Source organism: Thermomyces dupontii (genome assembly GCF_041956625.1).
Source record: "Thermomyces dupontii strain NRRL 2155 unplaced genomic scaffold VTN31scaffold_2, whole genome shotgun sequence".
NCBI classification, from domain to species: domain Eukaryota; kingdom Fungi; phylum Ascomycota; class Eurotiomycetes; order Eurotiales; family Trichocomaceae; genus Thermomyces; species Thermomyces dupontii.
Window position 1 is genome coordinate 337,878 of NW_027192308.1, and position 25,560 is coordinate 363,437.

The 25,560-nt window shown below is 50.2% G+C and overlaps 7 protein-coding genes across 7 annotated transcripts; 3 read left to right on the forward strand and 4 right to left on the reverse strand.

Annotated features, from left to right (window-relative positions):
- Positions 1-66: 66 nt before the first annotated feature.
- On the reverse strand, positions 67-5,265 carry VTN31DRAFT_2502 (uncharacterized protein; the record flags this gene model as incomplete). Its single annotated transcript, XM_069402678.1, has 12 exons — positions 67-449; positions 510-580; positions 644-1,017; positions 1,080-1,147; positions 1,209-1,245; positions 1,306-1,351; positions 3,149-3,662; positions 3,709-3,728; positions 4,693-4,950; positions 5,013-5,106; positions 5,195-5,210; positions 5,263-5,265. 12 exons carry the CDS (start codon positions 5,263-5,265, stop codon positions 67-69), a joined length of 1,884 nt encoding a protein of 627 aa, XP_069261935.1.
- Positions 5,266-6,497: 1,232 nt separating this feature from the next.
- Positions 6,498-9,060, forward strand: VTN31DRAFT_2503 (uncharacterized protein; the record flags this gene model as incomplete). Its single annotated transcript, XM_069402679.1, has 7 exons — positions 6,498-6,567; positions 6,634-6,726; positions 6,870-7,510; positions 8,237-8,246; positions 8,516-8,575; positions 8,623-8,744; positions 8,800-9,060. The coding sequence occupies 7 exons, from the start codon at positions 6,498-6,500 to the stop codon at positions 9,058-9,060; spliced, it is 1,257 nt and encodes a 418-aa protein (XP_069261936.1).
- Positions 9,061-11,859: 2,799 nt separating this feature from the next.
- Positions 11,860-12,656, forward strand: VTN31DRAFT_2504 (uncharacterized protein; the record flags this gene model as incomplete). The annotated part of the gene is made up of 2 exons (XM_069402680.1): positions 11,860-12,166; positions 12,232-12,656. 2 exons carry the CDS (start codon positions 11,860-11,862, stop codon positions 12,654-12,656), a joined length of 732 nt encoding a protein of 243 aa, XP_069261937.1.
- A 2,344-nt stretch (positions 12,657-15,000) lies between these two features.
- On the forward strand, positions 15,001-16,953 carry VTN31DRAFT_2505 (uncharacterized protein; the record flags this gene model as incomplete). The annotated part of the gene is made up of 6 exons (XM_069402681.1): positions 15,001-15,097; positions 15,156-15,420; positions 15,479-15,733; positions 15,779-15,884; positions 15,952-16,143; positions 16,192-16,953. 6 exons carry the CDS (start codon positions 15,001-15,003, stop codon positions 16,951-16,953), a joined length of 1,677 nt encoding a protein of 558 aa, XP_069261938.1.
- A 187-nt stretch (positions 16,954-17,140) lies between these two features.
- On the reverse strand, positions 17,141-18,596 carry VTN31DRAFT_2506 (uncharacterized protein; the record flags this gene model as incomplete). The annotated part of the gene is made up of 2 exons (XM_069402682.1): positions 17,141-18,516; positions 18,575-18,596. 2 exons carry the CDS (start codon positions 18,594-18,596, stop codon positions 17,141-17,143), a joined length of 1,398 nt encoding a protein of 465 aa, XP_069261939.1.
- Positions 18,597-19,506: 910 nt separating this feature from the next.
- On the reverse strand, positions 19,507-20,525 carry VTN31DRAFT_2507 (uncharacterized protein; the record flags this gene model as incomplete). Its single annotated transcript, XM_069402683.1, has 4 exons — positions 19,507-19,781; positions 19,842-20,001; positions 20,059-20,403; positions 20,490-20,525. 4 exons carry the CDS (start codon positions 20,523-20,525, stop codon positions 19,507-19,509), a joined length of 816 nt encoding a protein of 271 aa, XP_069261940.1.
- Positions 20,526-21,311: 786 nt separating this feature from the next.
- Positions 21,312-25,402, reverse strand: VTN31DRAFT_2508 (uncharacterized protein; the record flags this gene model as incomplete). The annotated part of the gene is made up of 3 exons (XM_069402684.1): positions 21,312-21,434; positions 21,494-25,139; positions 25,200-25,402. The coding sequence occupies 3 exons, from the start codon at positions 25,400-25,402 to the stop codon at positions 21,312-21,314; spliced, it is 3,972 nt and encodes a 1,323-aa protein (XP_069261941.1).
- Between the last annotated feature and the right edge of the window lie 158 nt (positions 25,403-25,560).

Sequence of the window (25,560 nt, forward strand, 5' to 3'; positions counted from 1 at the left end):
CAACAACGAAGTATCTCTGATTGGAAGTTATATAGCACATGGTAAAGTACTTTGCAGAGAACGCAATCACACCTGCGCATCACCCTTCTCAGGGAAATTCTTCTTACTAGTTATTTCGATGCCATTGATCGCACATCCTGTCCGGCCGTCATCTATCACCCAAACGCTGCTTTCATGGAGATGATGATCTGTAGTCCCACTCGGCGTCAGGGACTCGATTCGTTTCTTGTACGCGGCCATGTCGAATGACGTGCTGGTGTCCTCGCTCCAGTGTGTCTTTGCAGCAGTGGTCAGCTGGCTGAATCGGGACCGCTGGCTGACCGATCGAAGCTGCGACCAGAAACCACGGGATCCAAGCCTGACGAGTGGGCGGAAGTTGGGGAGACAGGCGGCGACGATGCCCACGGCAGCTTCGAGGCATGTCCAGAACGCAGCAGGGACTTCGTTGTCTACACATCACATACATATATTAGCCCATTGTCCCATCCCATGGCTGGTTGAGTTCTTACAGGTGACGTCCGGTCCGACTTTCGTTAGACGAATCATGGCAACGAGACGGAAAATGTCAAAAATTAGCGTTCTATATATAGCAGGCGACGTTAGTGAAAAGCGACTACTGGGTGCACCTCTCGGGTAGACATACAGTCCTCCAATGAGGAAAATCCCTGACAAAAGAGCCGTCTGAACCTTAGTGATAGGCAACTCCCAGATAATCTTCATCGGCATGACAAGGATGACAAAATCCGAGATGATGTTCGGTATCTGTTGTCCGTAGTAGAACTTGGCCATGTCCACACAGGCGCCTTCGACGGTTGAATCCCAGAATCGGTTCACGGGGATGCAAAGAAAGCCGTTGATGATGTACAGGCTCACCGTCCAGAGAATGACGAATGCGGCCATCGCCTTGATGGCGATACCCATGGACGTGACAGCGAAGAGCCGCTTGTAAAGTGCCAGGATGGACAGCTTGATGAAGCAGATGCAGCCGGAGTAGACAAAGGTGTTGGACCAGTTGATCTACCAAGGCATCACTCAAGTTAGGATCTCAGTAAGATCATCCGGAAAGCAGAATGCTGTACCTGCAAGAAAGTCTGGACATTCTTTTCCGGAATCAAGTCGATATGCGATCCAAGGCCATTGCGCATGACTGGGAATCAAGTCAACTCGATTTCTCGATCTCATTCCAACAAGAAGCTTCTGCAACTTACGAATTGCAACTCCAATGGAGCACCCATACTTGAATAGCTTGAAGAGTGCAATCCGTTAGCATTTGCTTGACCCCTGCCCACGAGGGACGCAGCATACCAGTGCGACTAGAATCAGGTAGTCATCCCAATACAATCGGTTACCACTGACCCTCCTCGCTAGGAGACGCAACCCAACAGCGATGGTCGACAGCAAAAAGGCAAACACCAATGCAATTGTTATTGAGCGACGAAGCGCTGGATTTGGGTGTTCAAAATCACCTTCTTGCCAGCTGTTTGCAACGGATGTCATGATTCATTCGACAAGAGGATAGATGCTTTTGCAGAGCAAAACGGGAAGACTTCAGACATGAAATCTTCAGTCATCTTGAGTGCGATTGATTGATATAGTTTGCTTCTGTAGCAATGCTTTTAGACACGTCGAACAATGTTTTTGTGAATTTTCAATGGAAAGTTCCCCCTTGCTCTTTGTCCTCTTTCCATGGAGTCTAGGCTAAGTGCGAACTTGGAAGTTGATGTATGCATGTTTATCAGGGTTTATTATTCCGGAATATGCGGCCTGCCATCCGTTGATCAGTCTACTCGTAGTCTGACCAGTTGCCACCTCACTTGGCCAGCAACTCTATTTTGGCGTTGAACTCTACAAGGCAATCAAAGAGGTCGGTGGTTCAACCTCGAGATTCGCCTTGAAGCACCAAAGTAGTGCTACTAAAGCACGGAGTAAGTACGGGATGGTTGGCCGCAATTCGCTGCCTCTGCAGATGCAAGTTGACGAGCACACAGTTCGCTGGTCAATTCAACCAAAATTTCAACAGTCCCAAGTTAACGGCACAGGGACTGCAAAGTGACTTCGAAGCGATAAAAGAATCACGTGATTCACGAAAGGACGTCGCCACTAGGCGTCGTTTTTCAAGAATGGACAGGTTCAGCGGACGAGTACGGCGTGATTTTGTCCTCGTAGGAGTCGTATACCTGAGGTATCTTACTCGTAGGTATGTAGTTCGAAGTGTCTGCTCGGACCTCGCAGTAGTGGAGCCGTTTTGATTGGACTGCCAAAAGTTGACAGAACTTAAACTTTGCGGGGGCAGTAAGGAGCTGTGGCCCTGTGGATCATCTGGGAAGCCATGTTGATGTGCCTGATTCCAAGACCCGAAATCCATCTGGCAATGGATTGGGAACCGGTTGATGGATCAAGTCACGCAACAACCAATAGTTCCTAGATTGCTTGTGCCGTAGGTAGGTATTGTACGAGCTTTCAGCAGTGCTTAAGTACCTACCACTATATACATCATTTCTCGGGTTGTTTAAGCTCGCTCTACGTCATCAGGTTCTCCTGCAGCAAGGGCTGCTTCTGGGCTGTCTGAGGACCATCAATGATAAGAAAATCATTCTCTCCCTCTGCCACAGTGACTGGATTCCGTCCCATATTCTCAATCCATCTTCTCGTCGAACTCCGCGCCTCCGCTTGAGATGCTGACCATGCTTGTGAAGTGGATTCATCCTGTCGTGCATACAGATAGGTTGTGAATATCCGGCCCTGGGACGTCCTGTTTAGGAATCGGCGCATCTGAGTCATTCCGGCCCATCCCATTAGGATAGAGACCAACGCGGCGCATGCAATGATAACGGTGAGGAAGAGCACGATGAAGGCTGGAATAGCGTAGGGCCATTGATAGCGGACTCGTCTCGTCATATATTTCACGGCCGGAGTATTTGATGCCTGCTCGGACATTGCGTTGTCTCGTTTCTCGAGCTTCGAAGAATCCTGCGCTCTCGCACCATGCAACCCCCTGGTACCAACAACGGCGTTGGAGGATAGATCAGTCCAAATCAAGTTCAGTATCTTCGCTGTGGTTTCGGCTGATCCGGAGAGTTCCTGCCACCGCCGATTCATCGCCAGGTTCGTTTTTCCCGTATAGTCGGGGGTATCCGCTCTGAAATACCCTTTCAATTTGAATACGGTTGTCAGTCCCTTGCTGTAGAAGTCGGCCCCGGGGAGGTACTCGTAACCCCCGAGAGGAGTAAAAAGAGAGCCTTCTCTTCCAGGAAGGTACAGAGACTCTTGCCGCAGTATATATAGGCTGATATTGCCTTGATATGGACTGGAGATCAACCCCCATAATGGATCAACATCAACGAGCCTTTTCTCCGAGCGCTCGACCCCCCACAGAGGTTTCGATCCCTCGTCTGGATAAACCTTGTTGTTGATCTCGGTGATCTTGATGCCGGACAAATCATCGGTTCCGTTGAATCTGAATGTCACCCTCTTGATTGTCGCCTTGGCCGTCATGATGCAAGAGTATAGCGGAACCGACCAGTCGCTACCCGGTTCAGAAACGCCAGGTGACGATTGCTTCCCATCTGCGCGCTTCGGCGTGCCATACACCAGCCCACAGGCTGCGGCAAAATTGTCGAGATTGGCGACGTCATTATAATTCGTTTCAGAACATAGAGGACCTGCCATTGTTAACAGAATTCGACATGCCAGTACATGGCAACTTACCGATGTCCGAGAAGTTGAATCTATCGATGTCGAAGGGATTTTCATACAGTGGCTTTGGGAGTGATATTGGAAGTGGAATTCGACAGTATGGAACTCCCGGACAGGTGCACTCCATCTAGATACTCTCCATATGCGTGACGGATCCAGAGCTCATCAACACCGATGGATAGCAAGGGGGCTGAGCCAGGCTCGTCAGACATCAAGGGGAAACGCTTTCCCACATGCGAGTTCAGGTATGAGAATTCCTTAGAATTGGGGTCACTGTCGTTTCTGAGGTTCGTCACGTTCAGGAAGGCCATGGACAAAACATTGTTTAACCAGGCGCCCCTATAGGCTCGATCCCAGAGATTCGGCTGCCGTTGCGATTTCGCGATTGAGTTGTTGAGGTATGACAGGTTCAGATTCGCAAAACCACCGCGGTCGGTTAACGCGAGGTGGGCAATGGTGCCGGAGGCTCTTTCTTCACTAGTATATTTTGGAATGCTAGAGTCTAGCGTCAAATTCCTATCAACGCAGACGGTTTCTGGCTCGATAAAAAGAAGGTCTTCTGACCAGGTGCTGCCATATGGAGTCGTTGGCGGGGCGCTGTGATTGCGGAAGCCAATGCCTCCGTTCTTCATGTCGACAACGAGACCTTCAACTGCCAGATATTCATTGGCCATGATATTGCTCGAGATCATGCGGAAACTATCGACCGGGCATGGCTGACCGTTGTCAGGCGCAGTCACACTGGATCTATTTCTGACTGTCCGCCATCTGTGAGTTCTGGATTGGATGTCAAAGATGCTGGAAACGGAGTCTTGCATGTTCCTCAGGCCACTTTGATAAACATCGATCACGTACTGCGGAACGTGGGAGTCATAGTTATGGACTTCGTGGTAGTCTCCAGTTTTGTTGGAGAACGTCGTTATGTTGCTGAACGAGTTCGGGCATTCAACGGGCCACAAGGACCCGCAGATACGACTCCAGGGCAGATCAACTAACCGTACAGTCTCCAACCCAAAGCCCGACGGGTCTTCGATATAGTGGAATGGGACATTCTCTGTCCATTCATCTTCTTCGACGATGGTTTGATAAAGCCCCAACGGAGTCACCACAGCCGCAACCGCAGTCAGAGAGACGAGGATGGGCTTTAATCGGGTGACGAGCACAATGTGCCACGGGACACCCGGAATCGAAGCTGAGTCCGCTGCAAGAAGAGTCGGCCATCGCGAAGCATGGAGAAAGCGTCCAATCACAGACCTATGATTGTGTCAGGAAAATCATTGAACGTTTATACCATGATGCCATTGCAACAGTTATACCAAGAAACGGCGGAGGTTGTAGTTGCACCCGTGTTGTCTTCCTTCAAGGCACCGACAAGGACGACACCCAGAGCAAGCGGGATGAAGATTTGAACTTCGGCGCGAGATTGTCAGTCACTGACGTGAACAAACAGATTTTGGCGTCTACGACGGGGAGTGTACGAAGGCAAATGTGGACTTACCTACAGCGACCGCCCGCTGCGATCATACCCGAGACATCAGCAACATCGAGATCGCTGAGAGTCACCACCATCGTGGCTATAACCAGCGAATTCTGCTCAGAAGACTATAGTTATTGGGCCGAAAGCTAAGTCAAACGCAATACGGAGTACTCGTGGTAGTATCTTTTGACATGAAAACTTGACCTTAGGATTTCATCACAGACTATCGAGGTTTTCGCGAGCAGACTGAGAAGGGAGAAGATTGTGTCTTTTCAGCCTGAGGAGGTTTGACTTTTGGCCTCTGTCTCCGTTGCATATGTTCAGCTTTGGTTCATCGACGAGTCCTTCACCATCTTTGACCAACAACGTGAGATTGAAGTTCGAGATCGTTACTAGTTAGTAATACTCGTAGTGTAATCGCAGATCCATCAGAATTTAAGCTTTGGTTACTTATATGGCTGGATCGTGGCTCGTATTTTCGGCCAATATGTACACAGGGACACATTCCAGATCCCCCAGATATCCCATTGGCATCAAGCCATCAACAGCATGGTCCCAATTTGCAGTCAGAACTACTCGTAAATACTAGTACGCAACTCATTCCTTTTGGACAAATTGTCAATCCATACCTAATGCCTCGTCTGATCAAGTCTAACCTCCATCAGTCACAGCCATCGGAGTGGTCAAGAATACATGAGTACTCCGTACTCAGTTGACAAAAAAGAGCCCTTTCATCAGCTGGCATGTGTCAGGCCAAGAACTCTCCAAGTGCGCATTGTTAATGAACGGCGGAGAGAACTGTGGGTCGTGTTGATCGGATCTTCTGAACTAAAGGCGCCACCAGGAAGCATGGCCAACCAGAGCAAAGGGCCAAGAGTTGACATATCCAATAAGATACTAGGCAGCAGCCAATCAGAAGCGCACAGGTCATGAGCTTTAGGTTCTCTTTCAGCTCTTGCTTGCCCATCGATCAACGCAAAGGACAGGAATCACGAAGGGAACATCGTCCGCCATAAGGATGGTGGAAGGGCGGCTGATTCCCTGCAGTTTAAGTTTTACCCACGAGTAATATACATCCATACATCCTCGTAGAAACGACTGAATTTTGATGTGCCTGGTGGAGGCTTCATACTTCATAGTCCTTACCTACTACCTGCTGGACACAGCCTTCAGGTCAGTTTACAGGGGCACTGGAGGTAGGTAGGTATTTGTAGTGCTACTAATAACATACTGATGACTTATGAATCGATGAATCCAGGGAAACAGAGCAGATAGGTCTGCAGGCCTGCCCTTCTGAGTTCCTCTTTGGAGCGTCCATACCACCATGGTGGTAACGCTCAGCGATCTCGATGTTGCCGATGTCTCGGGTATGATCGCAGCAGCAGTCGCTGTGAGTAAGTAAACACAAGGTGTGGGTGAAATGCCGTACAGGCTAAGTGTCTGACACAACACCGCGCCAGTCCAATTCTTCATACCCCTTGCGCTGCCTGTTGTCCTTCTTGGTGTCCTCAAGGAAGAGCAGGACAGCTCAACCACAACGTTGCGGTCTCATGGTATGGTACCATAGTATTACTCGGAAAATCTAGGATTGGTCTAAACCAGGAACGCTTTAGGTCTGTAATCGGACAGTTTTTACATGTTTCCCGATGGCCAACTCTGCTTGCTGCGGACTCGGCTTCGATTCGAGGAGTTCCAGGACACATCGTGCTCGTTACGCGATTAAAAACCATTCTCGCCTTTCTGACTGCGATTGCCGCCGTGGTCACTCCCCTGGGGCTCTATCAAACCCTCGTCGAAGATGACGAATTGACGGAGAACGTCTCATTCCATTACATCCAAGATCCATCCGACTTTGGGTACGGAACGCCTCCGCGAGTCGATCTTCCCTGGAGTCGCATCTGCGGAATCCGGGGGTCATTCGAGTGCCCGAATTCGTTCAGCAATGTGACCACGTTTTCCAACGAATCTGGTGACTACTTTGAGATCCATCACTATGACACTCGTGTACCGCAGTATGTGATTGACGTATTCCAAAGCGGCTTGAAGAACATGGAAAGCTCTGTTTCGAGCATCTTTGTCATTCAAGTGCGGTCTCACTCGTGGGAGAGCGTAGATAATAAGCCTGGTGCGACTGCGCCCGACAATGGTCAGCCATATCCAGTCGACAGCTTCCGAATGATCTCGAGCAAGATCTTGGCAGACGACTATCTTGCGGTTGAAGGTCTTGTTGTCGACATGAAGAATGGAGGCATTGGTTTCCGCAATCACAGCGCCCCGCCCTGGACCCCATATGGAAGCACATGGTCGGAAGATCTTCTTTTTATCGAGCCAGAGTTCGTATGCGTTGATACAAATTTGACACTCGACTTTGGCATTGATAAGCATGTGAGCGACGACTCCCACAGGTTTACTAGTGACTTGAGCTCCTCCACCATCGCCCACTTCTTTTTGACCGATCACGGCGGATTCGCAAATCTTGACTTGTCATATCCTATCTACACAATGAATTACACGCAACGGGAGCCACGGCTTCAGGACAGAGCCTATAAGGGCGCCTGGATGAATAATGTGTTAACCATGGCGTTCCTGAACGTGACAAATCTCAAAAACTCCAGTGACTCGAGTTTAAAAGAATTTACACGCCCGAACTCGCATGTGGGAAAGCAATTCCCGCTAGTATCTGAGAGAGATAGGTTGTGAATATCCGGCCCTGGGACGTCCTGTTTAGGAATCGGCGCATCTGAGTCATTCCGGCCCATCCCATTAGGATAGAGACCAACGCGGCGCATGCAATGATAACGGTGAGGAAGAGCACGATGAAGGCTGGAATAGCGTAGGGCCATTGATAGCGGACTCGTCTCGTCATATATTTCACGGCCGGAGTATTTGATGCCTGCTCGGACATTGCGTTGTCTCGTTTCTCGAGCTTCGAAGAATCCTGCGCTCTCGCACCATGCAACCCCCTGGTACCAACAACGGCGTTGGTGACATGATCGACTTATGGGTTATGGTTAGCATTGAATGTACAGCTTTCACCTTAGTCGATTTTACTGAGCTGTCTAGTCTGTAGGCTGTAGGTTGTAGTACGGAGTACTCCGTACTGCAGTGTACTATGCGAGAACTTGCCAGTTCAAAATATCAACTGGCATGCCAAGCGCGGCTCATCTTGTCGCGGACTCATCCCTCGCCAACTGGCCTCGATAGTATCTGAGAGTGACTTCTCAGATCCGGTTGTCGACATACTTGGCGTCAATCAATTCTTGACCAGCCTATCGTATGGTGACTACCTACCTGATTTACCCTTTGGGTTGGAGCCCTTTGATACCACATTGGCCATGCCAGGTGATGAACCATTGCACGGAAATCCCTTCAACTTGAGCACGGCCAAATTCGACTCAGCCAGTAAGGCGACTGTGTTTAGTATGCTAGAATTTGGCTGACCCCGGTAGGTTATCTGTGTTCCGGCGTGGATTTCGATGACGTTGCCGGCATCAACAACTTCGCCGCTGTCTGTGGCCTGGTGTTTGGCACACCAAAGCGAACGGACAGAAACGTCAAGGTGTCACCTGACGTTTTTGAAGCCGGCAGCAACTGGACAGCTCCGATATACTCTTGCATCATGACAGCCAAGGCTACAATCAAAAAGGGTGACATTCAGATTTAACGGAACCGATGACTTGTCCGGCATCAAGATCACCGAGATCAACAACAAGGTCTACCAGGACGAGGAATCCAAGCCTCTTTGGGGAGTCGAGCGCTCCAACCTAACACTAGATGATGCCAAGCCACTCTGGGGCCTGATCTCCAGTCCAGATCAAGGCAATGTCAGCCTGTATACACTACGGCAAGAGTCTCTGCCTTCCTGGAAACGGAGTCTTCACGTTTAGTCCCAACGGGAATAGACAGAACCTACCAGGGTCTGAGTTCTACGTGAAGGCACTGGTATCTGTGTTTTCGATGGACGTCGGGCCCGACGTTCCCGACTAATCGGGACGAAGGAACCTGGCCATGTACCGTCGATGGCAGGAACTGTCCAGAACAGCAGAGACTACCGCGAAGATTTTGAACCTGATCTGGACTGATTTGTCATCAAACGCCGTTGTTGGCACCAGGGGATTGCACGGCGCAGGAACGTAGAGTTCTTCAAGTCTTGAAAAACGAAACGATGCAATCTCCCAGCCGGAGTCCAATACCCCAGGCGTGAAGTACATGCAAAGAAGAGTCCGCTATCGCTTGACATATGCTGTTCCTGCCTTCGTCGTGCTCTTCCTAACCGCTGTCATCGCATTCATCTCGCTAGTCCTTACCTTGATGGGTCGGGCTGGCGCGAGTCAAATGCGCCGATACCTGAACAAAACGTCCCAAGGACGTATCTTGACGACCTATCTGTACAGCCCAAAGGGCGAGATAGCCGCGCAAGCACGGCCAGCGCCCCACTTGGGACCACGGGGTTCGACGAAAAGGTGGGTGAAAAATATGGGCAAGAATCCAGTCTCTGTGACAGAGGGGAGGAATGATTTCCTTGTAGTTGACGGTCTTCGGTCAGTTCAGGCGCAACCTCTGCTGCAGGAGCGTTCGGTGAAGTAGATGGAGCTTGCTACATTACATGATTGAAAATTGATAAGTCTCAATAAGATATCCATAGGTACTGACTACTATGGACTATGACTACTAAGTAACACATGTTTCCAAATGGATATATGTTGAATTATGGCAGGTTATGTAGCATGTTAGAGTATCAGAGAAGTAAATGCCGATGGTAAGGCTATCGTCAATTCTCGCTGAGTCTACTTACCCATCCATGTGGGTGGGAGTGACCTCAATTTATGTACATCATCTAACAAATGAAATGCAAGAGACAAAAGGAATGACAAACAACAGAGTGAGAAAGGGACTCAAAGAGTGACTGCGATTCATCAGATAATCAACAATATATACTACTTTAATATGTTTTGCTACGTGTAAAATAAATGCAATGCCTCATCTTTTTACTATATACTGGGTTCCTAGCCGAAGAACACTATGTCTCACTTCGCCCAATCGTCCCTCGATATGTATTTTGTGTGCGGCGAGTGTTCATTGAGGATGCATCTGGCCTGTTCAATTTGTGTGGCCCCTCCATTATTTGAAAGAACTCTTTTCGAGGCTGTGGCAAGATGTCGGCGTTCGAACCAAGTGGATATCTCCGCCGACTCATCGATATGGTTGCCCCGAGTGTACTCTCTCTGCATCCCGTCGACGCAGATTTCAGAAGGCCAGAGGAACGGCACCGAAATCACGTGACTGTATGAGCCCTAATGGTATTCTTACCTTCGCTGGAAACCAAAGTTGACATATCATGTGGCAATAAGTCCGTCCAGGTACAGTTTACGTGATTCATGTTTCGTAGTTTTCAGGCATGGCAATCAAGTGAGAAAGTGCATATCATCAGATGGATCAGGAGAGGTGAACACATTGTTTTGGCGGGTTGGAGTTGACCTTTGGACAGGAAGATGTCGATCGCAATAGCACCGACCATTCACCCACAGGCCAAGTTAGTTACTTTATAACAACCTGCAAATGCTTTCGGAGTGACTGGCGACAAAAGCCAGGAGGTTTACCGTTAGACCAGTTGACGGTTTCAGTCCAGTAAAACGGCTAGCTATCGTTTTCTTGACTGCTAAAAGGATGCACTGTTCTCTCTCATGTATTTACCCATACTTGATATTGGAAGGATCTTGTGTGCAGAAGTGAAGAACCTGTTGTGCTAGTAAGAATCGAAGTCAAAGCAAATGGGTGCGCTATTAGGGTTAGGGTTCTGTGAAGATTAGCCTCATGCACTTTCATACAATCTTTGCGACCTAACTACGGAGTAGTTATTCATGAAAGTCAGGAATTTGACAATTATCCAGCCTCCGAGAACTAAGGCCTGAATTTGCCTTGAACTGATAGTTATACGTCGAAGCCGTCCACGAACGCACAGTTTAAGTTGGCGCCAACCACACTTTGACCCAGACAAGTACCTTTCCTGTGGTTCACAGTCAAAAAATGCTGGAAAACTATACCAGGAGCAAACATATTCGAAAGAAGGACCGGCACTAGGTTCGCGATTGAGCAGTATCATATTATCCAGAGACACCCGGACTGTTCAACCGATCCTGGTTTGAACACCAGACACTTTGTGGCGAAGATGCATCAAAGCTTAGTCCAAAGAGACATTATTTGCAAAGAATGGCTTTGGTTTGATCTCGGAGGAGGTTGCCAACGCGTGGTGACACATAGTGAGACATAGAGTGAATGATGCGAGGGCAAGTTCCAATTAAAATCCTGCAGAATACCTGGTTTCTTTCCCTGGCTTTTGGTGGAAGTTTCCGTAGAAATCTGGATATGTGAATTTCAAGAAAACCCCTGATTGGACTTTGAGGCTTCGCTGCTCAGATTCATGTGATATCTTGAAGGTATTCGAAGACTCTCCTTCTCTCAAGTCTTCTCGATCTCTTCTTCATCTCTTCCACTCAACAGAGCTCTTCAGATCGTCCCTTTTGCTTCCATAGCTTTCTCAAACTCTTTTCACTCAACAAAGCTTTTAAGATTATCCCCATCGGCCACAACATTTCTTTCTTTCATCATCTTCAAGGCAGATCACGCTCGCCAGCTCAAAGCTGAGAAAGCACTACCGAAAACAAGCAAACTAAACGACAGACAGAATGGTCTTCAGTCGCCTGTGCAAGCTGCTTTCTAAGCCGTTACGGCCCTTTGAGGTGCCGCGTGGCCGATCCTCCTTGACCTCTCCGCATTCGGTTGAGGTTAACTCCACCACGACGCAGCAATCGGATGCAAAACTCGTCGATGACGCGGGCAATCAGTCCAGATCACAGTTCGTTATTAGCAATGTATTTTCGCTGGGCAAAGGAGCGCATAAAGTTGCGGGCATGTTCACAGCCGAGACATCGAAGTCAATCAACATTTGGCGCCTTCTTCTGGCGGCAACGATTGTCCGCAATTGCTGGTCAAGTGCGTGCTAGGTCCCTACCCTATCTTGTGATATTCCTTGTCTAACATCAGTGCTTCATCATCAGTGCATACTAGTTGCTATCAAGCCCCGAAGCCATCAAAAACTGTTGGCTGGCAGGAGGACAAGGCGCTACAGGACACCGAGGACTGGGAATTGGTCCACGAACCATCATCGGGACTCAACGACTGGGTGTTGCTGCTGGAATCCCCACAAACAGACAGTCAGCGGATCGTCAAGTTAACAGCGCCGAAAGTGGACAGTATGCAGCCGATTAGCCCCCCGGAGGTGACAGACCTCCTCCAGAATACGGTGCCGGACATATCAGATTCTCTTGAGATCAACGACTTGACCCAACTCCAACATTTCGCAGAGAATATGCGCTCTCGTCAACAGGAGGAAGAGGCTCATTTGGATAGGCTAAATGATCAGGTCATAGCCCTGGTCTGCGAGGCCAAGCTGGCACTGGCTACAGAGGTCGATTTCTGGTGACCGAGTACAGTGGTAACTTTTATCAAACTGTTGCCATGGCGTTCAGATGTGGTGTGTGACTTACTTGATACCCCGATGGTTTCCTGTCTGTTGTCGTTCTGATTGTTGGATCGAGATTGGTTCGAGTCATGTTTCTGGTATTGTGGCTTCATTTGTGGTCCAGAACGCAGACTGTACGAGTACAACCTTAGCAGAATACTACTATGAGTACTAGTAATCATTGAAGAACAAGAATATTCCGAACCTGCTGAAGCCTGTTTATTACGATGCGTCTCAGAAATTGAACTGCTGAAACCACAAGCATGCTATGGGTGGTTATTATACTGCTTATGATTATAATGTCAAGACAGTTTGGAAACCCAGAGAGAGTTACGGCGGCCTGTAGCTAACTACATGGCGATCAGGATCTGTTCTGGGGCTGTAACACTGGTATTGCCACCAGGTCTTGCCTTACGTCCTGTCCGCCTACCGGTGAGAACTCCGTACTATACTATGCTGCTGTCGTTGGTCATCGGAGAGCTCAGAGGATGGTAGGTTCTCAGTTTTCTCTACCTACGTAACCATGCCTTGAAACTACTTACTATGGTGATGGACAAATTGAGCGAACTACCGTCTCGTATGGAGTACTTTATACCGAGGCAACACAGTATCTGCAGCTTCACACACCAACACCGGGAGCTTGCCCGTCACTGTCCAAAACTTTTTCTCATCCAAAACATCACCATGATGCAAAACACCGCGATGAAGTTGAATCCAACATTTTTTGAGCTGTAGAAACAAGTTCTGTTACAGAAACTTTTGTCCAATATCGCCCTGTTTGTGCGAGACGTTCGTGTTTCTTCATCGACAACCTGCCAGCGCGTCAAGGTCCGACAGAAAGATTGCCCGCTAACTCCTCAACGAAGCTTGTTTAGGGTTTGATAGAAGGTAGATTTTACTCCTTAGATTTGGCAGATGAGTTCAGAAATCCTAAATGCCGATGTTGACTGAAGGATTGTGCAAATCAATTTCTTGGGCGAGGTTCTACATCAAAGCGAACACCAAGCAAAAAGGTAAGTACTACTTATAACTACTGTGTTCCTGGTACAATTTGAGCACTTGAATGGCAGCACAGTATAGCGATTCTCCACAACACACAGCAAAAGTAGCCCTTCTAAAACGTAAGTTTACGGAGAAGGACTCGTACTGTAGAATTGCCGACATTGTAGAACGTAGTGGTGTTGCGAGAATGACAGGATATTCGTAGCAATAGTTATCGGTTATTGGACCGTGCACGCAATTCCATTGCCACTCTACAAAATCAAGCAACACGTCTTAACAGGCTTACAGATTGGCTGACACTGTGTCTATAGGTACTAGCCAATATCTCGAGGATGTGAATGATGATGTGTTTTGGTACCGTTCAGATACCCATGGTAGTTAGTAGAGACTCAGTCGGTGCGTCTACGTAAGGCAAGACCTAGTGGCAATACCAGCATTACAGGCGCGAAACAATTTTGATCGCTATGTCGCTGCAGGCCGCCGTATGTAGTACGATCAACCTTCTCACCGGCCGTAACCCAACGCCTCTGAGAAGTACTAGCCTAAGTAAGTACTACGAGTAGATACCGGGGTACGGAGTAGTTAGGTAGTAGTTAATTACAGTAGTACTCGTAATGGTAACCGAGTGCAGCAAGATACTAACTCAGATCGAAAAGCGACGATATCGAGCTGGAGGGCGCCACTTGACGAGAGCTGTGTTCGTTTCCACGAAATTGCAGGTTTTTCATGACGATGTCCAGAAGTCCCCGCGTCGGATTTCTGGGCAGGTCTGGGTAACTATGTGCCTCCGTAGGTTTAAGGTTAGGACTTTGGAGCGTGTGTAGCATTGTAACACAGCTGTAACAACTACTCGTACGTTATTGTTGGAATTTACGGGTGTTACAGACGGTGTTTTACGAGCATTACGGGTTGGATACATGGCACCGGTCATGTGATATTCGCTTAAAAGGACACACAAAATCTTCCTGTGTGGCTAGTTTTTTTTTCGTTATAGAGGTCAATGACACATACACCCTGCAAGCCACCTGCAATCAGATACCATTCGTGTTTGTCGAGAAGATTACACGTCGTTACCGTCTTCTGTTACCTTGTTGTTGTGGATTTCGTACAGTTATTGAACTCAAACGTAAATTTGCTAGTGGGTTGTTAGTTTCCTTTACTCTATTGGGTTATGTCTTGCTTTGTTTAATGGATCAGTTGCTGAATTGGTGGGAACTAGGATATCTTTGAAAAGCCGCAATTCTTCATTAACGGCCCGGCGGCCGGTGATGTTCAGCAGGGCGCGACCGGCGACTGCTGGTTCATGGCAGCGCTGTGCACTTTGAGCGATGAACTGATCAATCGAGTCTGTGTTACGCGGAATGAACAGGTCGGCGTGTACGGCTTCGTGTTTTATAGGGGTAGGTCTCTCCCGGGACGTCCAATGCGTAGTATCTATATGCTGAGCTCTCCATTGAGACGGTGAATGGCAGCAATCCATCATCGATGACAAACTCTACCTCAGGGCTGCCGACTATGACGAGTCGGTCGACGAGCGACCCTTGTGGGACGATCTCAACCGCCGTAACCCCGAGGAAGAATACCGCAAAGCCTGGCAGACGGGGTCGCGCGCGCTGTATTTTGCGCAATGCGCAGACGAGAACGAGACGTGGCTGCCATTGCTGGAGAAGGCGTATGCCAAAGCACATGGCGACTATTCCGCTATAGAGGGAGGATTTATCGGGCAAGTGAGCCGACTCCTGCGGAGTAAATGGGACGAGTCATCATTGACCGGCGTATAGTGAAGGCGTTGAAGATCTCACCGGTGGTGTCACGACGGAAATCTTGTCATCCAACATCCTGGATAAAGACCGCTTCTGGGAAGACCTTTTGAAAGTCAACAAGGAATTTCTATTTGGCTGCTCTACGGGACTGTTCGCAGATTGGCTAGCTCCCTACTCGACGAGGCCGAAGGAGCGCAGAGGCATTATTGAACGACATGCATATTCAATCATGGAAGCTCGGGAGGTCAACGGCATCCGCCTGCTCAAAGTGAGGTAGGCTCTGAACACCCAGAACTTGGCAACTGCTGATTGTATTAGGAATCCTTGGGGCCGGACGGAGTGGAAGGGTCCTTGGAGCGATGGGTCCGAGGAATGGACTCCTGAATGGATGCAAATTCTGGGCCACAAGTTTGGGAACGATGGCGTAGGCATCCATCTTTCTCCTCCACAGAGTGGCTATATGCTGATAAAGAGGCACTGGGAAAATACAGGTCTTTTGGATTTCGTACAAAGACTTGCTGAAGAAATACCAGCACTTTGACCGTACACGACTGCTTAGTCCCGAGTGGACCGTGACGCAGGAATGGACCAGTTTGAGCGTCCCCTGGTCGACCGAGTACCTCAACACGCGGTTCGAAATCGAACTCACCAAGGCGGGACCGGTAGTTATCGTTCTGACGCAGGTAAGTGTTTCGTTCAGTTGCGAGAAAACATTATTACTCACCTCGCAGCTCGACGACCGATACTTCCAGGGCCTGCAAGGTGAATACGAGTTCAGGCTGCAATTCCGGCTGGAAAAGGAAGGCGAAGAAGAGTACATCGTGCGCAATACCCCGACATACATGATGACCCGGTCTGTCAACACGGACATCGAGCTGGATGCGGGGCGGTACTTCGTACGGGTCAAAGTCATCGCTTACCGACGAAACGCCAGAAGCACGGAAGAAGTGGTTCGGTGCTATGCGAACACGAGACGAGAAAAACTAATCCAAATTGGACGGTCCTACGACATGGCACATGCCAAGGCACCGGACCTCCTGGCTGAGAGACGGAAAGGGGTTCAGTGCCGGCTCACTGCTCAGCCTGAACAGCGTGGAAAGGCCTCCGCTGTGGACCAGATGGGACCTGAACAGAATAAAGAAGTTTCCGAGTCCGAAGGCAAAGATGAACATAACGAACCCCAAGAAGAGAATAAACCACCGAACGAAGCTAAAAGCAACGGCGAACAGACGGGTGATGTTGCCAATGAAGAACGCTTCGACAACCGTGGTACGAAGGATGGCCCTTCCCAGGAACAGCCACCGCCGCCAAATCACGACGGCGATAACTCAGAGACCAGCAGCCATCACGAATCAGGCGAGCCGTGGAATGCAGTCTGCGTGGTTGGCCTCAAGGTATATTCCAAAGATCCGGAGTTGCGTCTGCGCGTCGTCAAGCAAGTAGAAGAGGCGGAGTTGGATCGTGATGACCCAGCATTGTCTGTCAAAGAATGAGCCTACTGAAGACGTACTGGACAGAAAGAACACGCCATGTATCGCTCGAGTGCGTTGGATTTGAATACAGTTCCCGGAATCCTGAACTTAAAGACAATAGCGAACAAACCCTAAACACCGTCTCGCAACTTTTCCTCCAAATCTAATTTCAACTCAGGGGTATCATGCTCATGATAAACTCCGCGCATCAAAACATCGAGCTCTTCTTTTTCGTAAGCTTGCTTTCTGTGCTGTCAGGGCGCAAGAACCCAAAGATACTACGCCTTTCCTTCGGCGATGTGCTCTGTGGTCGCTTCCCTCCAGGGGCCGGCATGTTTGGCTGTTGAAAGTATCCCATCGATTGCGTCCGGTGATGCTGCTGCCCGCCAGGGACCTGCAAGTAAGGCGACCCATTCTGCTGTGATAATCTGTTTTGAGAATATCGCGCGTTTTGGTTCTGATTCGGTTGCGGAGGCATGGGCGGAGGCTGTGACGCACGCCGTTGCTGACGAATCTGCTGCTCTTCCTTCCCGTATATTTTTCGCAGCCGCTCGGTCTCTTTATCGATTTCCTCCTGCCGCCGTCGCGCTTCCTCTTCTTCCTTCTTGAGGAGCTCCAGCGTTTTCCGCTCCGCTTCCTTTTCCCGCTTAAGTCTCTCACGTCTCTCTGCCTCTTCCTCTTGCCTGAGGCGTTCCTGTTCGGCTTCGATTTCCTTTTCGGAGAAGGATGGGATGGTTACGCGAGGTCGTTGGGGTTTGTCCGACTGGCCATTAGCAATGGCATAGTTGGCCGATGCTGTGGTTGTTTCGGGCACGGCTATTGGTTTCGACGATGTGGGAGAGGATTTCACATCAGTTAGGTTAAAGGCTTCCTTGGGAGGCGTGAAATACACGTCCCGGATGACCACGGCACATATGAGCAGTACTACCTCTAGTCCTTTAAAATCCTGCATTTCCACCCGGGAGAGGTTCGGCTCGTACAAAGTTAACTCCTTAAAGGATTTGAAGATCGAAACGGTGATATCCGGCTCCTTGCTTTTCTTTTTGCCGTCCGGCGTCGTCGACTTCCCGGACAGGTAACAAGCAAAGTCTCTGGACAGGCTGCCATCCTTCCGCCAGGTGAACTTGAGCTTCGGGGTGACCTCTGACGTCGCGGGGTCACTTTGCGACTGGTCCAGAGTAGAGTTGGAGGGCACGCGGAAGGTGCGCTGGGGCATCTCAAACGTCCATGACGGCTGGGAATTCCAGGTCTTGGGCTTGTAGTGAACCTCAACATCCTGGTCAGGATTGTAGAGGTGTATGGTGAACTTCGTTGGCAGAATGGGTTCCGTAGGCGGAATTCCGCCGTTCTGACGGATGGCTTCTGCAGAAAGACTCGGCTGCGTCCATTCCGGGATAATCAGAGTTTCGCCGTACAGCGCGTCCGGGATATAGGCGTCATATATCGCGGCGGCATAGCGGTTCCTTGCGTTGGGCTGGGAAGCGTCAAGACGGCGAAGGGAGTAGGTGGGTTCAGGCTCGTTGCCGCGATGGGAGAACAGAACATTGGAGGTCTCCTTTTTGCTGCCGGACCGAAAGAAAAATGCTAGAAACTTGCATGAGCACTCGCTCGATTATGAGAGGCCTCATTCGCCAGAGCTTACTTGGGAGATTTTCGTCCAACATTGCGAGTTATGACAACTGCATTGATTGATGAGGCTCAAGTAGGATTTGGGGGGGTGGGATTGACCGAGGCTGGAGAGCACAGTTGGAGATGAGTGAACAAGCAGGAAGAGCAAGGCGGTTCATATATGTTGAGAAAGACTGGGCCCTCCATCAAGTTAATCGCGTTGTACTCCGCCACAGGTGTTGATCTTTTGCTGGGCGCTTTACATACTGTCCTGTACTGCAGGTCTTGGACTCTTCTAAATCTTTTGGTTTGATTTTCCACCGCGTCTTGGATCCATCTTGAACCTTCACAGGTTGACCAATTCGACCAATTCGTCATACAATTATTTATGCGCACACCCCACCTGCTGAAATTGGCAAGTTATATGAACCTATTTTTAGGGAACAACAACAGAATGAGCTAACCAAAGATGGCAGTTAGTTACCAAAAGTGTAATGCTACTAACCTGATACGGTTAGTTTGTCTTTCTAGATCCGGTTGCGCCACCAGTTCTACAATTCTCATTCAGGCTTCACTGAAGAGTCGTTCCTCAATTGAATCCTCAATTACGAGTATGTCGTTCACAGGTCGCCGCCTGTCGCTCAATTGATTGATTTTTCCTTCAACATCTGAGTAATATACACCGACTTCGAGCACGGCAGTGGGCAAATTGGTAATCCGGCTGCCTACAGTCGAGTGCCTGCGGATCCTACACGACGATGAGCCCAACAGCAGGCTGCGAAAGTCCCATGTTTCAAGATGAATATGCCCATTCGAACTGAACTGTTTCTTAGAAAACCGTACTAACAGCTTGTCCATGGATAGAATTCTGTGTATCTGCAGTGATCTCTATTGTCTCTATGAATAACAATTGAAATCCCCACCATCGTGCCAAAAGGATGTGTGATATCAGCCCTGATTGACATCTCAGACCCGCGCCCCATCGATTTCCTGGCCCTCGGGAACCTTGGCCTCGTCTCTAGGCTCCTCTTCCGTCCATTCCTCCAGTCCTTTTCGATACAGAGCACGCATTTCTTCTCGAGAAGGAGGTTCAGGAGTTTGTCCCCGGCGCTGTCGAGACTCGGGCGTCTCCACAAGCGTGGCGTCGTCGCTGTCCTCCAGCGGCTTCCCTTCGAGATCCTCTTTATGGAGAGTGTCGGAGAATTTGAAGGTACGGTATTCGGCGTTGGTCCAGCCGGTACCTGACGAATCGTCTGTGAGAGTCGTTCCGCGACAGCCACAAAGAAAAAAAATCAGCCTACCTTGATAAGCACTGTAATCTTCCCAGTCCTCGGTGATGTAGTGCAGAATACCACCATGCGTAACCAGCACAATCTCCTTCTCCGGACGAGACCTCAGCCAGCGCCGAACCTCACGGGCCCGCTTTCGGAGGGCGCGGGGTGTCGGCGACCATTTCCCAGTCTATTCGAAATTCAGCGTCAACAACTAACTGTCCACAGTCCACATTGACCAATTTACCTTGCTATTCCACCCATCCTGCACAAGCGACAGATCCACAGGGATCTTGTTGCCCTCAAACTCCTTCCTCAGGACCTCCGGGTCACTCCCGGTATCGCACGGCGCGTCGCTCGCCTCTTGCGCCTCAGGCAGGCAGATGAGCTTGGTGTCAGGATGGGCCTGGAACACGGGCTCGAAGCCCAGGAGAGCGGTGTAGATGGTGCGGCGGATCGGCGACGCAACGACAAGCTCAACCTGCGAATGGTACGGGAAGTTCTTCTGCAAGTCGGCGCATTGCTGCTTGCCCAGGTCTGTGAGGTCCGGGTCGGGCAGTGAGTGATTCTCGGTGCTCAGGTTATGGTAGCCCTGCGCCGGGACGGAGAACATGAGCAACGATCAACGACCAGGGCGGAGTTGCGGGGAGGCTTGTCTGGGATATTGTCGGACTGTACCTGCGCGTGGCGGACTAAATGGACGATTGGGGCCATTGGACGAATTCAAGATCGCGCCAACTAATCTCTACTTGTTGAACGAGGTTGTCCTCGATGTTTGAATCTGATGTCTTGGGAAGTCGAAAAATCGCAGTGAATTATTGTATCATTCCGTACTCAATGCTTAGGGGACGTTAAACGGGGGCATGACTCAAATGGCGGGACTCATGTTGGTAAAAATCTGACAGTACAATCTGACAGCAAAAACCGTTACATCGTGACCACTCGTTTACTTGAAATCTTGTTATGGAGCACGAGGGCGGGAAGATGACGAGGATTCGCTGTCAACGTCTGGAAAAGTTCTTCGGAATTCATGCCGAACCTATGACTTTTAACCCTAACCCTAGGGTTATTGACAAGCGATTCGGGGAAGCCAAGTGTCAAGCAAAGGAACCTCTTCGTGCCATGCAGAAGTCGTGCGACAAGAAACGTGCTTGGTGACGTGCATTCGGTCAAGGCATCCAGCATTCGACACCCAGGTAGTCATTGCCGGTGTCGAAATGATACAACCATTTACTACTTGCAAGCAGTTACCGGTAGGCTACTCCGTACCTAACAAAGCTGTCATGAAGACCAGTGATTGCCGAATTGCTCAAACTTCTCGGGCCTACAAGCCAGATAGATTCAGGTCTCAATACCTCTATTGATGCTCGCTAAATCAAATATGTAGGCTCCTATTTGCAACGTCCAGACGCCGCTTGCCCCCAGAAATAGCCCGAAATACATACCTAATTAACCACCGTATAAAGCCTCTGTGCATCATGATACCACCAGCTAGCCCGTCTATGCAACGCCAAATCCCTGCGCATTTTCCAAAGCTTTGTCGAGTTTTTCCTGCATCACTGCCCGAGACGAGTATGCGGGAAGCAATAATCGACCGAAGCAGGTCAAGCTGGTCGGGAGACGCTGGACGCGAATCTTAGCAAATGATAGAGACAAAGAAGGTCATATTCGAGGAAGCTTACCTCGTCGCCCTCGCCATTCTTCTGAATCACAAACATGATGCTGGACACGCCATTTACGGGAGCCCGATCGCAGGCGGTAACAAACTCCAAAAGCCGGGCCTTCTTCTCTGGTGGATACTTCTTCACAATGTGCCAGAAGTCCTGCACCACAGGGTGCCACCGGCCATAGCCACCTTCGTACCGGGCATGCCGCTCCAGCTCATCTATGTCAATCTCTTGGATACCCTCGACAACCGCCTTCAGTGCTTCCGGCGTGAAGATCGACAACGAGATTCGATCAAGACACGTGTAAAATCCTCGTGCAAAGGCCTCATACTGCGGTCGGATCGACTTGTCTGTCAGCCAGAAAATGTAGTCTTTCACAAATTGCTCGCGGTTGTCGTTGGTGACCATTCGAGCTTCTTGCTCTTGCGGGGACGGCGCGTGGAGCGGAGCACTATGCTCGACGCTCTTCAGGATGCCGGGCCGGATCGAGTCCCGCTCATCTTTCTTTCCAGGCTCCTCGTCGTTGATCGAGATGCGGGCTCGACGGACCGGCTCTCCGTGCGAGTTGGAAGGTTCCGAGTTAATGCTTCGCGCCCGTTCCCTTGCCGCGGAGCGTTGAGGAACTGGCCACAAAGCATCTCGATCAACTCTTTCCATGTCGACCGTATGTACCCGTCCAAAAGCTTCAAAGCTGAATTCATACGTCCTCATGAACACGCCGCCGACGTCTCCATCATCCCAAGAGAGCAGTTCCTCGAGTCCCCGCGTTAACTCTGGCCAGCCATCGCGAATGTGATCGAGGTCTTTGACCTTGAGCCCGAGTAGTTTGCGGTAGAATGCCACTGGGAAGTTCACGGGCAACGTGAGTCCATTGTAGACCGCAAGCGACATGAGAAGTCCCAGCAGTTCATATTTGTACAACGGCTCCATGGCGCATGGCTGAAACCAAGTCATGCGGCTGCGGGAGTCTACGGTAAACATTCCATACTCTGGAGACAATGCTTGCCCAAAGACGACTCGAAAGAATTCCTGCTGGACGCCTCCATGGTCGACGCCCTCTTCGCCCTCATTCATTCCCATTTGAACCTTCAATGGCCGCAGCAGCTCACGCTTCTCACGGCGCCAAAGTTGATTCAATGCATCCGTGAGGATATTATCGCGCCGAACAACAAGGACCAGATGAGTCTTCGTCGACGTTGTGAGACGAGGAAGTATATCAGCTTCAAAGAGCGGAATCGTGTTGGAGAAGGCCATTTTGTTCACATGTTGGCTTGCCGTCACGGCTGTCTCGTAAGATTTAGACATGGTCGCATGATTCATCGCCCGAAAATACGTAACAAGGGCAGAAGGCGGGAACAGGAATGATGATGACAGCAGGTGGAGGGTCTTGTTATTCTGCGGTCTTGATAGCCACTCGACAGGCATTTCCATAGGATCGAGTCGCTCCGACAAAAACGCCGTGTGGAAGTCTTCCGGTTCCAGTCCCAATCGCTTCCGCTCTTTGTACATCAGGGATAAGATCTGGACAGCACCACCAGCGGCACTCGATCTCGCCATCTCAGGGTTTCCGTCCCATTCTTTGAGCAGAAGCGTTCGGAGCCATTCCACAATGAGAGAGGGCGCCAGAAGAGACGCTCCTTCCCGCACGTTTTGCTCGGCGTGTTCGACCGCGAGTTTGTGATGGTAATGAAGATTATCGAGGATTAGCTTCAAGGTACTTGGCTTTCGAAGATCCTTGGAATCAGTTGCCGATGAGTTGCGCGCCTTTGATATCTCGTGAAATGCTTGTCTGGCGGTAAGAGCCCGCACTAACCGACAGACAAGTCGGAGCGCGAGATCATGCTCGAATCTGTCGGCGACTTCGACAAGAGTCTTCGACGCCTTGGGGGACATCTTGCGCAACCCTGCGTCCGGCAAAACCGTTCCTGCGGCACGAACCTGACGGATGCTTCGCCATACGTGTGGGTCCAATCTAGGTAACGATGACACCAGGGCGAGTAGGCTCACAGTCCCTATATGCGCTGCTTCCACATCAGACAATGCCGGCGATGATCCAGCCAGATGATGAGCGGACGAGGATATCTGTGTGCGGCTTGCATGATATCTGGAACCTCTGAGTGAGCTTGACAAGTCGTCTGGCGGAATGAAGAGCTTTTCTAGGGAGTTCCACAAGCTGTTCCAGATTAAGTCCGATGGACAGAACTCAAACAACTTGCGGAAACTAGGCTCTACCTTAGCTAGGTCGACTGTCGATTGTCCAGAAGGACCCTGTACCGACTCATTCCGAAACGACTTGAGAAGCTGCGAACTGCTGCTCAAACCATAGAACACACTTTGAGCGACAAAGGGAAAGGCCTGACGTTGACGTGCAGTCGCGAATTGCCATTCTGTGTCCTCAAGACCGCCTTTGCGGTTCATCTCGTTCACCTCTCGTCTCCATTTATCAGCGCTGTCCTCATCTTCCACGAGTAGCTCGGACAAAGCATCGACGACGTCACTCGAGAGATGCGACACGGTTTGTACGGGCGACGACGGGCGCCGCAGCTCCTGAGCGTCGCGCCTGTCTCTGGTGTGGTGGGATGTCAATGGGCTTGGTGGAAACTGTTCAACACTCTCCGTTTCGTCCGCTGACCGCCTTGGTTGCTGAGCTTCTCTGAGCACTTTCGACCCGTCCCACGACACACGTCGATGTTTTGATTCCTTATCTAGTCCGCGATGTTTCTGCGGGCGGTGTTTCAACGCTGGTGGTGATGGAAGACCACCATGAGCCGCGAAGGTCGAGCTCAGCGACGACTTCCTAGATGGCAATTGGTCACCAAACGCGGCAGCATCGGTCCCCGAGCGCGGCAACTGCCGCCATGGCTCCAGTTCTTCCAGAGACACTCGCTTGACAGGTTGACCGGGGAACTTTAGCTCTAAGGCAGGTGGTTGGCGATGATCCTGATGACTGGACGGCGTCCGAACTCCATGAGGTGCTTTGACGTTGACTGATCTGCTCGAATTCTTCGTATGTCGCGGGGTGCTTTTCGGACCGGCGTCCCTTGTCTGTTTAGTCTCCGATGTGGTACCATCATTCGAGGCATCTTCAGAAGCAGGCTTTCTGGGATGTCGAGAGCTGGTCGAGGCAGACGCATCCGACGTACTGCGCCGAAGTGGAAGCCATTCCACCATTTGCAGCGACAGAGTATCAAAGAGGTTTTGTGTGAGAGATTTGGGATCTTTCATTCTCTGGGTATTCGAAGGTGTGCCCATTCCAGGCCTCTCCTGTCCTGAAGCCCCTGAGCCTGCAGACTCAGAAACGGCACCGTGCTCTCGAGAATAGAACCCGTTTGATTGTTCCGCATTCAATGCATCAAATTCACCATTTCCATCATTCCCGTTTGCTGGAGTCACGGCGCGAACGGAACTGGCGGCAGACGTTCGACGCCTTCTTGCTTGCCGAGAAGGGTCCACGACTCCCAACTCCGAAGATGCCCTGGGAACATTGTGGCAGAGTCCGCTTTCGGCATTATCTAAACTAGCCATATAACATGCCAACGTGCGAGCGCTTAGTTCGGTATATCGTCGAAAAGGGCCTCCGGAAACCCGTTTCTGGTAACTGAGACATGTTGGAGTGCGACAGGCAAGGTTTTCACATCCGTAGAGAATCTGGTGCTTGTACCTGCGTATCTCGCGTTACTACATTAGCATATCATATAAATCAACAACATCAGACACATACTTTCGAACGAGGAGATTGAACTGACGTCGCCGCTCCTCTCTGTGATATGCCAGCACCAAGCTAGGATCTGTGACATCCACCGTGTTTCGAACGATCACTTCGGGCGAGTTGGGCGGCAGTTTCGACCTATGCAAGATGGATTTTCCTCCCGACGCCGGCGCCTCATCGTCAACGCTGACCGAGCTTCCGCGTAATCGCGTCATCCTAAGATGCGTAGGCGCATTGCGATCTCAGACTATGAGCGGGTAGACTAAGCGACAGCGCTGACGGTCACGAGGATAAGAGCTGTTAAGAAGCGGTCGGACTGTCTGTAAGCCAGCGCTCTGTGCAAGTACGCCGTACTGTACTCCGAGCTCGTCCT